Below are 14,641 nucleotides of genomic sequence, written 5' to 3'. Positions count from 1 at the left end.
GTAAATACTTTGGCAACTTCATGGTCTGAAATATGAGTGATCCTGAGAGTGAAGTGGTTTAAATGAGGATCTGAGGAGAGACGCTCTTTAATAATGGACTTATTTACATGTAGCTTCATTGTCTTTTTGTTTGATTGACAGCCAAACGATTTGTTTAGGTGTTGCCGAATAATTTTACCATTGTCTTTTGCATTCTCTCTTACATTTATGAAGTTAGCAGTGACTTTATTTTGCATATGAGTAAATCTCTGTCTGTCTGTGATTGGACCTGTTTTCAGAATAACATCAGTGTTTTTGAGCTGACTGCTACAAAATGGAGGCTCATCACTGGACAGATGGACTCCCAGTCGACTGATGATGAGGCCACATTTTGTCGTTGGTTCCTGGGTATGAATTCATTTAGAGACGTGTTATTAGATGGACCATTAAAAACCATTAGTGAACTTTGACCTGATGAGTTTCCTAGAAAATAAATTGTGAAATACCAGTCAGAAGGTTATACGGTTAGACTATCCATTTTGGTTTTTGAATGTGGTTTATTTATTTAAAGCTTCATACTGGTGCATTTCAGAGTGACTCCTGCGACAGAGGACGGGCGGCTTATTCATGTTCATGTTTAAAATGAAACTGACTCTGGACTGAGGAGTTCTGCTGCAAAACAGAGAGGAAGAGTCATTTAAGACTACGAGCCAAAGGCTGATTTAGTCCTGGTTTAGTCCTGGTTTAGTCCTGGTTTAGTCCTGGTTTAGTCCTGGTTTAGTCCTGGTTTAGTCCTGGTTTAGTCCTGGTTTAGTCCTGGTTTAGTCCTGGTTTAAACCTTGTTTAATCCTAGTTTAGTCCCGGTTTATTCTACTCTTGAATAAACTATTCAAACTTGTATCTTTCTGCTGCTTTTACCCAGAGACCTGGAGAGTGGCGCCCTCTGCTGGAGCTCAGTGTCACCACAGAGGGAGGGCCACTGACGTCACAGGATCGAAAGTGAAAGTGTGAACGCAAGAGCCGTGTTTTTGAGTCCTGTGCCTAGAGGACGGTGACGCAGTGAGTTTTTCTTATGTAACATTTAAAAGAATGAAACAAAGGTGCAGCTCTTCCCTGGTCCAGCTCTGTGTAGATTGGTTTAGTCTGGACTTAGACCAAGTCAAACTTCTAGTCCTTCTATTGTAGAACGAACAGATTTTCAAAATGCCAAACTGGGACAGTCCCAAGTTGGGATGGTTGGTGTCAATAAAAGAGTGAAAAGAGACGCTGTCCATTCTCCTCTCACTTTTGGGTCAGTGTATAATCTATAATCCGAGGGATTTCTGTCGGTGCTTTTTTGCCTTTTTCTCATTTTCAAACGCGGGTTTCTGTGATTTAACTAAACTAATGACAGCACTTTACTGTGCGGTTGGTCAAAAATAGAGACACTCGGGACATTTCTGGTATAAAACTGGGACAAATCACTGGTGTTGTATAAATCTGCTGGGACAGGGGACAAACTGGGACTGTCCCGGGTCAAGAGGCACGTGTGGTCACCCTGTCCTATTGGGACCTGCTGTAGACCTCTGTAAACATGGTTTAGTCCTGGTTCAGTCCTGGTTTAGTCCTGGTTTAGTCCTGGTTTTGTCCTGATTCAGTCCTGGTTTAGTCCTGGTTTAGTCCTGGTTTAGTCCTGGTTTTGTCCTGGTTTAGTCCTGGTTTAGTCTTAGTTCAGTCCTGGTCTAGTCCTGGTTTAGTCCTGGTCTAGTCCTGGTCTAGTCCTGGTTTAGTCCTGGTCTAGTCCTGGTCTAGTCCTGGTCTAGTCCTGGTTTAGTCCTGGTCTAGTCCTGGTTTAGTCCTGGTTTAGTCCTTGTTAAGTCCTGGTCTAGTCCTGGTTTAGTCCTGGTCTAGTCCTGGTCTAGTTCGTTCACTGTAGGTTGAATATTTGTGATAAAAGTTTCAGTGTAATGTCGTTATGTGACCAGCAGGGGGAGACACAGATCAGACCTCTGGGCGTAGACACATTTCACAGTAACTCCACATCTGAGGTCTGTTGGTAGAAGCAGGTTTAGTTTAAGTTTGGGCTAAGTTCAGGTTTAGTTTGAGGAAACTCAGTTTTGTGCCTCTGAAAAGAGGTTTGGTTTAGTTCAGTGTGAATCACCATGGTAACAGACTCCACACGGCGACCTGCTCTGGACCAGGGTAAGATCTGGTTTAGAGTTAGAAAAACCAACATGGACCAATCAGCCGTGAGCACAGTGCCATTTATAAAACTGCACAGACACAGCTCTGTCTTTACATTTTTAGTTTTATTTCACAAAAGTGGTGAAGGTTCCACAAGTAAAAGTCAGAACAGGCAAAGTAAATATTACATATGAAATATAAATGACAGAAATAAATAAATACGTAATAAAAATACATAAAAACATTGTGTTCAAATGGACTCTTCTGATTCCAGCTCCTACAACATGGACCCACCTGGACCTGGCCCCGGGTCTAAACCCAGACCTGCTCCCAGCTCTGTGTCTCTGAAAAGTGACCGCTCCATAGACCCTCCTCCTGCGTTTAGAGAGGCTCCTCCTGAAGACCAGAGGTAAGACCTGCTTAATCCAGAGCTCTGGACATGTTCTCAGGACAGTGCCACCTGCTGCTCGTCCTTCATCAGTGCAAACAGTGATCCTGTGTTTGAATGGAGCTACTCTCAGTGTGAGACAGATGAGTTCAGGTGGGACAGGATCACAGGGTCTTCTACAGATTGTACAGAGGTCTCAGAGAATCAGCTGTTCTGAACCTGCCCTGAATCCACCATCAGAGTGAAACAACTGTCCTACAGGAGATGATGAATTTGACTTTTTTCAAGTGCATTTAACCAAAGATCAGCCTGTCTAACATATTTTACCAGCAGCACCCATAGTCTTTAGACCTGAGGCTCAAGTGTTTGTCCATCAGACCTGATGATGTAAATTGTCCCAAAGGCAGCTGGTCCCTGCTCAGAGGGACTCTCCTGTTCACTGTCTCTGTGTGTGGACCTCCTGTACACCCTTGTATTCAGCCCCACTGTGGTGCAAATATAAGAAGGCCACACTGCAAAAGCTCAAAGGATCTTCTACTGATGCCCTCAGAATGCTGCTGGAAAAGCCCAGGGCCAGTAGTGCCAGTCTCCTGTTGTGTCTGGGGTGAACACTTTTCAGGCTCTCATGACAAACCTGATGTTTACATGTGTGTCCTGAGCGTGTGAACTCTGTGGTGGTGATGCTGGTCCCAGGTTTAGTGCTGTGCAGAACCACTGCTCTTTATGGAAACACTGAGCTGTCTTTATGACCCAGTTTGACTCTTGTCTCCTGTTTTATTCTTTTATGGACCATGGCTCCACAGGCTCCTGGCCTCAGATTACCCAGAATGCTCTGAGAGTGAGGAGGAGGAGAGCAGAGAGGTTCTGAACATCACCCTGGACTTCCTGAAGAAGATGGACCAGGAGCATCTGGCCCAGCGCCTGTTCAACAGTAAGAACCTCCAGATGCCCTCCCCGTGTGTCAGATGCCCTCCCATATGAATTATTACATGTTTAACTTTATAACTCTTCTGTCTTTAAAGGGAGTAACGTTGGGGTTTGCAGAGACAAACTGAAGTCTGATCTGCGGCAGAGGTTCAGCCATGTGTTTGAGGGCGTGGCTAAAGCAGGAGACCCCGCCCCCCTCACCCAGATCTACACAGAGCTCTACATCATAGAGGGTGGAGCCTCAGAGGTCAACCAGGAACATGAGGTCAGACACATGGAGACCGCGTCCAGGAGACCGGCCACTCCAGAGACCACCATCACATGTGAAGACCTCTTTAAACCCCACCCACACTCACCAGAGCCAATCAGAGCAGTGCTGACGAAGGGCGTGGCCGGCGTGGGGAAAACCGTGCTGACTCAGAAGTTGAGTCTGGACTGGGCTGAAGGCCACGCCCACCAGGACCTCCAGCTGCTGTTCCCGTTCACTTTCAGAGAGCTCAATGTGCTCAGAGACACACAGTTCAGCCTGGTGGGACTGCTGCACCACTTCTTCAGTCCATCCAAAGATCTGTGCAGCTTCCAACAGCTCCAGGTGCTCTTCATCTTTGACGGTCTGGACGAGTGCAGACCTCCTCTGGACTTCAGCAGAACCCGAGTCCTGACCGACCCCACAGAGTCGGCCTCAGTGCACGTGCTGCTGGTAAACCTCATCAGGGGGAGTCTGCTTCCCTCCGCTCGCCTCTGGATAACCACGCGCCCCGCCGCGGCCAATCAGATCCCTGCTGAGTGCGTCTCCATGGTGACAGAGGTGCGAGGGTTCACCGACCCGCAGAAGGAGCAGTACTTCATGAAGAGGTTCAGAGAACAGGCCACAGCCTTCATCTCCCACATCAAGAGCATCCGCAGCCTCTACATCATGAGTCACATCCCGATCTTCTGCTGGATCCTCTCCACAGTTCTACAGAAGCTTCTGGAACAAACGGAGGAACCAGAGCTGCCCCAGACTCTCACACAGATGTACGTGTACTTTCTGGTTGTACAAGCCAAAGTCCAGAACATCAAGTATCACCAGAGATCAGGGGAGGACCTTCACTGGACTCCAGAGATCAGGGAGATGGTGCAGTCTCTGGGAAAACTGGCCTTTGAGCAGCTGCAGAAAGGAAACCTGATCTTCTACGAGTGTGACCTGATCGAGTGTGGGCTGGACGCTGCAGCGGCCTCAGTGTACTCTGGAGTGTTCACACAGGTCTTTAGAGAGGAGCAAGGCCTGTACCAGGACAAGGTCTACTGCTTCATCCATCTGAGTGTGCAGGAGTTTCTGGCTGCTCTTCACGTCCATCACACCTTCTTCAGCTCTGGAGCGAACCTGCTGGAGCCACAACACTCCTCTGAGAGTCCAGACCCTGAGGCCTTCTACCGCTCAGCTGTGGGCCAGGCCTTACAGAGTCCAAACGGACACCTGGACCTGTTCCTGCGCTTCCTCCTGGGGCTGTCTCTGCCGACCAATCAGAGGCTGCTGCAGGGTCTGCTGACTCACACAGAATGTGACCCGACCAATGAGGAGACAGTAAAGTACATCAAACAGAAGCTGAATGATGAGGGTCTGTCTGTAGAGAGAAAACTGAACCTGCTCCACTGTCTGAATGAGATGAACGACCTCAGTCTGGTGGAGGAGATACAGGAGTACATGAGAGAAGGACATTTCTCTTATAGAGCCATGTCTCTTGCTCAGTGGTCGGCTCTGTCCTTCCTCTTACTGTCCTCAGACTCAGTCCTGGAGGAGTTTGACCTGAGGAAATATGGGGCGTCAGAGAGAGTTCTCCTGGGTCTGCTGCCAGTGGTCAGAGTCTGCACCAAAGCCCTGTGAGTCCACACTGTATTTAAAGTTTATTTTAGGGGGACAGTGGCTCAGTGGTCAGAGCAGTGGTCAGAGGATCGGACGTTCTGTGGTTGTATCCTTGGCCAAGACATAACCACACTCACCTTGTGTAGTGTGAAAGTGGTGTGTGAGTGAATGTTGTGGTCAGAGAGGCTGATGGTGCAGCTTCACTTCTGTCAGTTTGCCCCAGGGCAGCTGTGGCTACAATAAAACCGAGTGGAGTGAATGAATGACTAGAGTGTAGCACTTTGAGACGTCTGTAAAGCATCATTATTAAACTCTTGTGTGGTGGTTCTAGTCTCTAATGTCCCTCTGTCTCCTCAGTCTTTGTGGCTGTGGACTGTCCCCTCACAGCTGTGGTCCTCTGGGTCCTCTGGCCTCAGTCCTCAGCTCCTCCAGTCTCACACAGCTGGACCTCAGTCACAATGACCTCCAGGACTCAGGAGTGGAGCTGCTGTGTTCTGGACTGAAGAGCGCCCCCTGCAGACTGGAGACGCTCAGGTGAGACGGGTCAGTAGTCCCAAATTAACACTTTATGAAGTTCAGAGGATTTCAAAAGGTCAAAGATGTGTTGAGCTTTTGTCTCCTCTTTAGTTTTAAACTATGAAACCCCTGGATCATTGTTTTGTATTTTGTTCATTTTAAACCTCATATTGATCTAAAACGACATAAAGAAACAAATACGTTGTCCTTTGATTCAGAGAAAGAACTTTACGTAGGACCGGTGTGGACATGTCCAGTGTTGAGCTGTCCGGGGACAGTCCCCTCTGATATTTATGTCCGACGTGGACGGCATCATGTCCCAACAGCATTCTGTGCCCACCTCATGTCTCTGTGTTTATTCTCTCCAGCTGATGTGCAGCAGACATCAGTCCCACTGTCATTCTGTCCCTTCTCTCCGTTCAGAGATCTGCACAAACTTTACATCAGTCCTTTTCCCTGCAGTCACTTCTCTGAGCGCTGAGGTTTTCACCTTTTGCTGTTGTAACGTGGGGCACAGCGAGCAGTGGGCTCTGGGTTTAGGAGCAGACGTGGATAAACACATGCACGGGCAGATCAGGGCCACTGGGGTTAAACCATTACAGTCTTTTTCTACTTGTGCCAAGCTACAAAATGCTGATTATCTGACGACAATGACCTCATAATCTCATAGGAAAGAGGAAAAGAGTCATCAGACTCAAACTAAAACGTCACACAGGCTGAAGGAGAGGGAGGAGTCTCAGACTGAAGGAGAGGGAGGAGTCTCAGAGCGAAGCAGAGGAATGAAGGCTGTGATTGCTCCTCAAGTTCCTGCAGATCTTGTACCGGTCTGTCGTGTCCAGTGCCCTGGACTTTGCTGTGGTCTGAGCTTCTGTGTCCAGATAAGAAATACGTCTAAGAGTGAGCGCTGGAGCAGGGGCGGAGCTGAGAGACTCCGGGACTTTGGCACCAACAATAAAACCACTTCATGCAAGAGAGCACATCTAAAACTCACCTGAATACAGGAAACCTAGTCTCTAATGTCCCTCTGTCTCCACAGTCTGTCCCTCTGTGGACTGTCCTCTCACAGCTGTGGGCCTCTGGCCTCAGTCCTCAGCTCCTCCAGTCTCACACATCTGGACCTCAGTCACAATGACCTCCAGGACTCAGGAGTGGAGCTGCTGTGTTCTGGACTGAAGAGCGCCCCCTGCAGACTGGAGACGCTCAGGTGAGACGCTCCCATGATACACTCTGTCCCCTTGTGTCCACATGAGTGTAATGCTGTGTCTTTAGGTTGTCTGGATGTCTGGTCTCACAGAGGGGCGGAGCTGCTCTGTCCTCAGCTCTGAGCTCCGCCCCCTCCCACCTGAGAGTGTTAGACCTGAGCTACAACCATCCAGGACCCTCAGCCGAGCTCCTGACCGCTCTACAGGACCAGCGCCCCCTGCTGTCTGTCAGGTGAGACCACCCCCTGCTCTTTTGGTGTTAGCCGTGGTTTCTGGTCTCTGGTTTCTCTGGTGCCTGGTCTCTCTGGCCTTTGGTCTCTCTGGTCTCTCAGGTCTCTCTGGTCTCTCTGGCCTCTGGTCTCTCTGGTCTCTCTGGTCTCTGGTCTCTCTGGTCTCTCTGTCCTCTCTGTCCTCTCTGGTCTCTCTGGTCTCTCTGGTCTCTCTGGTCTCTCTGGTCTCTCTGTCCTCTCTGTCCTCTCTGTCCTCTCTGGTCTCTCTGGTCTCTCTGGTCTCTCTGGTCCTGGTCCTGGTCTGGTCTAAACTGGACTTGTGTGTTTCAGGCTGGATCCTGCTGGAGAGCGCTGGATGGTTCCAGGTCTGATGAAGTGTGAGTCTTTTATTTCATTCACACAGTAAAGTGCTTATAACAGCTCATAGCATTATATTTATTATGTTTAACAACTCTCAAAGACACATCTTCGTCCTTCCTCTCCAGACACAACTTGATCCACTTGGATTCCATTTTGATTATATTATGTTGGTAAAGTCGTGAGTTGCTAATAATGATGATCTTTCCTCACAAACAGTTGTTACTTTGTCATCACGGCTCACGTAAATGCAGCTTGTGAACGAGTTCCTTTGTTTATTTATGTGGAACCCGTTAGCTGAAAGCAGTGCAGTCAGCTCGTCTTCATGGGTCCAGTACAATTAAAATCTATTTCTCCAAAGTCTTTCTTAAGACATTAACTTTATTTAGAAAATAATCATTGAAAATATCTGTAATATCTTTGAAATTTGTTCTAAACCATTGTCTGACTCAAATGAAGGACATGGATTTCTGTTTCTCTCCATTATTTCATGTCAGATGCTCCAGAGTTTTTTTCCATCATGTTTTGTCAGACTTGTCCATCACCCTGGCGGAAGTCACCGAGATGGTTGGCAAGCTCCTCGGTGGCAAGGCTCTGGGGGTGGATGATTCAGGAGGAGCAGCGTGGTTTTCGTCCTGGTCGTGGAACACTGGACCAGCCAGCTGAGGTGGCTCGGGCATCGGCTCAGGATGCCTCCCGGACGCCTCCTTAGGGAAGTGTTCATGTCCCACCAGGAGGAGACCCCGGGGAAGACCCAGGACACGCTGGAGGGACTATATCACTCGGCTGGCCTGGGAACGCCTTGGGGTCCCGCCGGAGGAGCTGAAGGATGTGTCAGGGGTGAGGGAAGTCTGGGAGTCCCTGCTCAGACTACTATTGTTTTACTGTATTTTGATTTGAGATTGATGTGTTTTATTTACTTAAAATGTCTGTAAAGACTGTTTTGATTGTTCTAAGCTGTAATATACTAGCGCCACCAGGTGGCGGTGGCTGTTTTTGAGCAATTGAGATAGGGAGCGCGCGAACGAGAGAGGGACAGAGAGATTAAACCACTGAAAATCTACGGAACCTGCCTCTTCTTTTCAAGTACAACAAAATTTAGTAGCAGAGGATGGTTCAGCTGTGTTTTAAAAGTGAGTCAAGACAAAAAAAAAAAACCCAAAAAAAACAAAACGGAATGGAGTTTGAGCTGCTACAGGATAAGCTAAGTGAGGCTTTGGTTCAACTACAGCTTGAACAGCTACAGGATGTGTGCTCTTTTGTCAAGATAGACCCAATAAAGCTGTCAAAAAAACATGCTGATAAGATTGATAAGTTAGCAAGTTGAAAATATCATTGAAAGTGAAGAAGAGGACATAGCACACACGTTTTTGCTAAAGCTAATCGCGTATGCTAACGATGCTACACTGCCACAGAACACAACGGCAGACGTGAGCGCCAGTCAGGATGCAGAAGCACTGGCGTGTTTACAAAAGCAATATGCCGCTCTGCAAGAAAGCTTTCTGCATTCAACTAAAAAGCTCGAAGACATGGTAAAGCTAACAATCAGAGGGACAAGCCAACCACAACGAAGCGCTACTTTGACATTGCCTGTTGTTTCTCCAATTCTTCCTTTGCCAGAAGTGACTATTAGGAGATTTTAAAATTAATGGTCAGATAGGCGAACGGGGCCAACGAGACAAACTGTCGTATTCTAACCTCATTCACCAGATTGATATGGGCCTAAAGAAGAATCACAGTGAGGCTGAGATTATTGAAGCAGTTGTTAGAGCAGTGAGCCCAGGCCTGAGTTTACGTCATATGCTGGAGATCAAATCCAATCTCACCCTGTCACAGCTGCGCACAATCCTACGAGGACATTATAAAGAGGACAGTTCCACCGACCTGTACAATTGCTTAATAAACCTCACGCAGGACAGTAGTGAGTCACTGCAGAACTTCCTGTTTCATGCTATTGAGGTGATAGAGAGACTGCTAGTGGCATCCAGAGAGCCTGGCACTGAAGAGCAGTACAGCCCCGACCTGATTCAGAGGAAGTTCCTGAGGGCTGTGGAAACAGGACTGATTAGTGCTGATGTGAACAACCAACTAAAGCGCTACCTGGAGGACCCTGCTGTCACAGATGCGCTACTGATCATTAAAATTAATGCAGCAGCCAGTCTTGAATGGGAGAGACATCAGAAGTTTAAAAAGCATGTGAACGAACCCAAAGTCAGAGAACTTCAAGTCAAAGCAGTTCCAGGGGCGACAATGGCAAGTGTGGACAGTCAGGCATGTCTTCCTGCCCCACCAATAAAGGGTAAGATGCCCAAACCACAGAGCATACCAACCCGCACTGAGTCCAAGCTTCTTGACATAGTAACACAGCTCAGAGGTGAAATGGAGGAGATCAAGAAAGCCATACACGAATCTCCCAGAGCCCCTTTTAATCCAAGAGTCTTCAGAAAACGTGGCTGCAAGAGCTGTCAGTCAGTCAACAGTGCGACCACTGCTTCAAATGTGGGATGAGTGGTCACTTGTCACGGGACTGCAGAACTGGAAAAAGACCAGGTAAAAAGAAAGGCAAATTGACATGGCTGCTAGTACTGTTACAACCACACCCACACAAGTTGATACCCAAGAATTGTAAAAGCTAGTCATTGACAGCATTCAAAAGTTAGAGACCAAACTAGCAGCTAAAACTGAGATGCCACAGGAACAGGAAACAGTCAGTATTGGCTTACTGTCCCCAAATCGTAGAACACAGTTGCTCAATTTGATTGGAAAGAAATATGTCATTAGCTGCTGTCTTAATGATGTAGAGACCAAAGCTTTGTGGGACACGGGGTCACAGGGATGCCTAATGAATGAGGCCTAGAGACAAGATAACATGCCAAACACAACAGTCAGGGACCTAACTGAGTTAGTGGATCCAGGTGTACTGGATGGGAGGGCAGTAAACCAGACGCCAATTCCCTTCTCTGGGTGGGTGGAAGTCACCTTTAAGCTACATACAGACAGTGGTCAACCAGTAGAGCTTCTTGTTCCAGTGTTGGTGGCAAAGGAACCTGGGGTGGCAGAGCAGCCGATCATTGGGTTTAATGTGATTGAGCATGTCCTGAGAATGGGTATTGAGCCCTCAAGTGCCATCAGTGAAGCACTCAGTGCAGCCTTCTCATTTGAATGTAAAAATACAGAGGTTTCTCTGAAGGTGATGCAAAGTGGAGATGATGGATTGGGGGAAGGCACAGTAAAAATAGGCAGTGAGATAGTGACCATTCCAGCGGGCAAAACCCAAGCAATTAAATGTTCCATCAGGGCAGGTACACTCAGAAACATGCAGGAGGTACTGTTTGAGCCAAACCAGCACACTCAGTTACCAGATGGGTTACAGATGCAGAGTGGGGTAGTGCAGTTAAAGAAAGGGAGCCGGTCCATGCTCACCATCCCCATTACAAACAGTACCAGCCATGACATTCGGCTGCAAGCTAAAACAGTTTTGGGACAGACACAGAGAGCCAAAACTATCTATCCTGCTGATATGAAACTCGCTTCTATCAGCCAGGTAGCAACAGACCTAGACATAAAGAAAGAAAATACAAAAATGGTTAATAGTGAACCAAAAGAAATGGACATTGTCGTTAATGACCCTACGGACATTTGGGAGCCCCCAGTTGCCCATGACCATCTCCCTCAAACAGCTCAGGAAAAAGTTAGACAGCTATTGAGGGAGGAAAGACATGCACTTGCACGGGATGAGTATGATGTTGGGACAATTCCCTCTTTGCAGTTAAAAATAAGACTGAATGATCCTATTCCTGTCAAGAAGACGTACGTGTCAGTTCCCAGGCTGCTTCATAAAGAAGTAAAAGAATATCTGGAGGATTTGTTAAACAGGGACTGGATAACCAAATCTAAGTCATCCTATTCTAGTCCCATTGTCTGTGTACAAAAGAAAGACAGTGGCCTTCGCTTGTGCTGTGACTTTAGAGAGCTCAACAAAACCAGACTGTCACCCAATTCCCCGCATACAGGACATGTTGAACAGTCTGAAGCGAAGTGCCTGGTTTTCAGTACTCGACCAAGGGAAGGCGTATCACCAGGGCTTCCTGGAAGAGTCAAGCCATGGGGTAAAGCTGACTCCTCGCAAATGTAAACTATTCAAGCGGCAGGTACGTTTTCTTGGCAAATTAGTCACAGAGGAGGGCTATACTATGGACCCTGCTGACATTGCCCCAGTGCAAGCCCTAAAACAGAACCAGCCATCTACAATAGGAGAGTTAAGAAAACTGTTAGGCTTTGTCTCATACTATCGGAGCTACATACCAAACTTCTCCCGGATAGCAAAGCCTTTTTATGACCTTCTTGCTAATGACAGAATAGATATAGCAAAACAAGTCCCAAAAAGATCAACCAAAAAGAAACAGGGTGGGGGAGGCCAATTGCCCTCATCCCACAAAATTAAGTGGTCTCCTGAACATCAAACAGTGTTGTGCCAACACAGTGATTTTCTCTCCCAGCCCCCAGTGCTAGGTTACCCAAACTTTGAGGAGCCCTTTATTTTGTATTGTGACGCTTCACAGGAAGGGCTTGGGGCGGTGCTGTACCAGCGACAAAACGGCAGACCTGTGGTGATTGGCCGATTTTTCTTGTTTTGTCTGATTTTTCCTGTTGTTTTGTTTTTGTGTGTAGGCAGCACGGTGGCTGAGTGGCAACACTCACAACGCAAGAGGGTTTGGTTCGATCCCCGGGTCGCCCAGGCCTTTTTGTGTGGAGTTTTTCATGTTTCTCCTCGTGTCTGGATGGGTTTCCTCTGGGTACTCCGGTTTCCCCCATCAACCAAAACATGAACGCCCTTCGAGACAACTGTTGTTGTGATTTTGGGTGTTACAAAAATAAATGAATTGAATTGAATTGATTGCTTATGGCTCCAGGACGCTCACAAGCCCCGAGAAAAACTATCACCTTCATTCAGGGAAGCTGGAGTTCCTGGCCCTGAAGTGGGCCATATGTGAGAGGTTCCGTGATTTTCTGTACTACTCCCCACCATTCACGGTATATACTGATAACAATCCTCTTACATATGTGCTCACTACGGCAAAGTTGAATGCAACAACACAGAGATGGGTGGCAGAGCTAGCTGACTTCCAATTTGTCATTAAATACCACCCAGGGAAAGCCAATAGGGATGCTGATGGTCTCTCACGTATGCCCTTAGATATGGAGCAGTACATGAGCAAATGCACACAAGATGTTCATCCTGAAATTATGCAATGTGGCTCAGGCAGCTATCTTGAAGTCACAAAAAAATAAGCCATGGCTTTGCCCACTGACCATTTCCACTCTCATTAGGGAGGCAGATTAGGAAGTCAGCTCAATTGCTGAAATACCGAAGACTGTTTGGCACAAGAAGAGGATGCAGTGGTAGGTGATGTTATGCGTTTTGTAGCATCAAAACAATGTCCAAAAGAGGTAAAGCAGCTCAACAGTAAAGTCGCAGCACTAGCCAGGGAAAAACACAAGCTGCAAGTAGGGGATGATGGACTGCTGTATAGAAAAACTGCATCCCATAACCAGCTACTCTTGCCCCAAAAGTTCCACAAATTAGTTTACAAAGAACTCCACGAGAACATGGGCCATTTGGGGGTGGAGCGAGTAATGAATCTGATCAGGGATCGTTTTGATTGGGCTCATATGCAGCGAGATGTTGAGCACTACATTACCAAAGTCTGTAGTTGTTTGAAAAACAAGCTTCCCAACAGGCTCACTAACGAACATTGTCACTGCCAACCCATTTGAACTAGTGTCTATTGATTTTCTACACCTAGAAAGATGTAAAGGAGGATATGAGTATATCCTAGTTATAATGGACCACTTCACCCGTTTTGCTCAGGCCTACCCCTGCTGCAACAAAGCTGCCCACACTGCCGCTGAAAAGATCTTTGGGGACTTTGCTCTTAAGTTTGGTTTCCCCACTCTTCACTACGACCAGGGAAAAGAGTTCCTCGCTAAGGTGGCCCATTCCTATAACTGCACACGCAGTGAAGCAACAGGGTATGTGCCATATTTCCTGCTGTTTGGTCGCAGCCCAAAGCTGCCGATTGATCTAATGTTTGGCCTTGAGACAATAGAACAGAGCTCATCGCATCAGGACTATGCGGAAAAGTGGAGGGCAAAAATGACTGAAGTTTACAACCTAGCCTCACAATCAGCTCGCAAAGAGGGCATGAGGAGTAAAGCCCTCTATGATAGAAAGATTCATGGCACTGAGTTACTCCCTGGGTCGAGAGTACTGGTCAGAAACCTAACAGAGAAGGGTGGCCCAGGAAAACTAAGATCATTCTGGGGAGATCGTGTGCATGTTGTCAGTCAGAGGAAGCATCAAGACAGCCCAGTGTATGAAATCAAACCTGAAAATGACAAAGGACGCATCCGGATAATACACAGGAATCTACTCTTGCCATGTGACTTTCTCCTCATGGAAACCATAGTGCCTCCTGATACATGTACAAAGATAAAGAAAAGAGACAATAGGAAATCAAGTCATACGGACACACCAGAGGGCACTGTTGATGAAGAGGAAGATGGCTGGCACACCATAATCGGACTGCAAGCGAGAGAAAACACTCAATGGGACACTCCGCTGAGAGCCGAAGCACCTGAGTTCTACCCAGACAATGACTCAACTCAGTTGATTGAGGACCACAACACCAATGACGGCACAGGAGCAGAGCTGGCACCAGAGATCACTGACACGGGGGCACCAGGGGACCCAGCTGAGAGACAAGGGCCAAGGTGACGTGTCGACATTTCATTTTGAGGGGAGAGTGTGGGAAAAGGGACATTTGCATGGGTTGAATATGGACACCCCCACAGTGTTGTGTTTTACTGCATTTTGATTTGAGATCAATGTGTTTTATTTACTTAAAATGTCTGTAAAGACTGCTTTCAAACTGTAAGCTGTAATATACTGGCGCCACCAGGTGGCGGTGGCTGTTATTGAGCAGTTGAGATAGGGAGCGCACGTGCGCGAACAAGAGAGGGACAAAGAGAT

General features: G+C 47.4%; 1 protein-coding gene across 6 annotated transcripts in view; it reads left to right on the top strand.

Annotated features, from left to right (window-relative positions):
* The first annotated feature begins 966 nt into the window (after positions 1–966).
* LOC117375359 (NACHT, LRR and PYD domains-containing protein 3-like) overlaps positions 967–14,641 on the top strand; it is a 53,554-nt gene continuing 39,879 nt past the window's right edge. Inside the window, exons 1-8 of one of the 6 annotated variants that reach the window (XM_055223220.1) lie at positions 967–1,038; positions 2,417–2,551; positions 3,334–3,461; positions 3,553–5,320; positions 5,661–5,837; positions 6,856–7,023; positions 7,089–7,253; positions 7,582–7,628. In XM_055223220.1, coding sequence (XP_055079195.1) covers positions 2,427–2,551; positions 3,334–3,461; positions 3,553–5,320; positions 5,661–5,837; positions 6,856–7,023; positions 7,089–7,253; positions 7,582–7,628 — 2,578 coding nt within the window. In that variant the 5' untranslated portion in view covers positions 967–1,038; positions 2,417–2,426. The remainder of the gene's footprint in view (positions 1,039–2,416; positions 2,552–3,333; positions 3,462–3,552; positions 5,321–5,660; positions 5,838–6,855; positions 7,024–7,088; positions 7,254–7,581; positions 7,629–14,641) is intronic. The other 5 variants (XM_055223223.1, XM_055223206.1, XM_055223215.1 and 2 more) reach the window with 5 other exon arrangements.

Source organism: Periophthalmus magnuspinnatus, chromosome 1 (assembly GCF_009829125.3).
Source record: "Periophthalmus magnuspinnatus isolate fPerMag1 chromosome 1, fPerMag1.2.pri, whole genome shotgun sequence".
In the NCBI taxonomy this organism is placed as follows: domain Eukaryota; kingdom Metazoa; phylum Chordata; class Actinopteri; order Gobiiformes; family Gobiidae; genus Periophthalmus; species Periophthalmus magnuspinnatus.
This window is presented reverse-complemented; position numbering and strand designations above follow the sequence as displayed.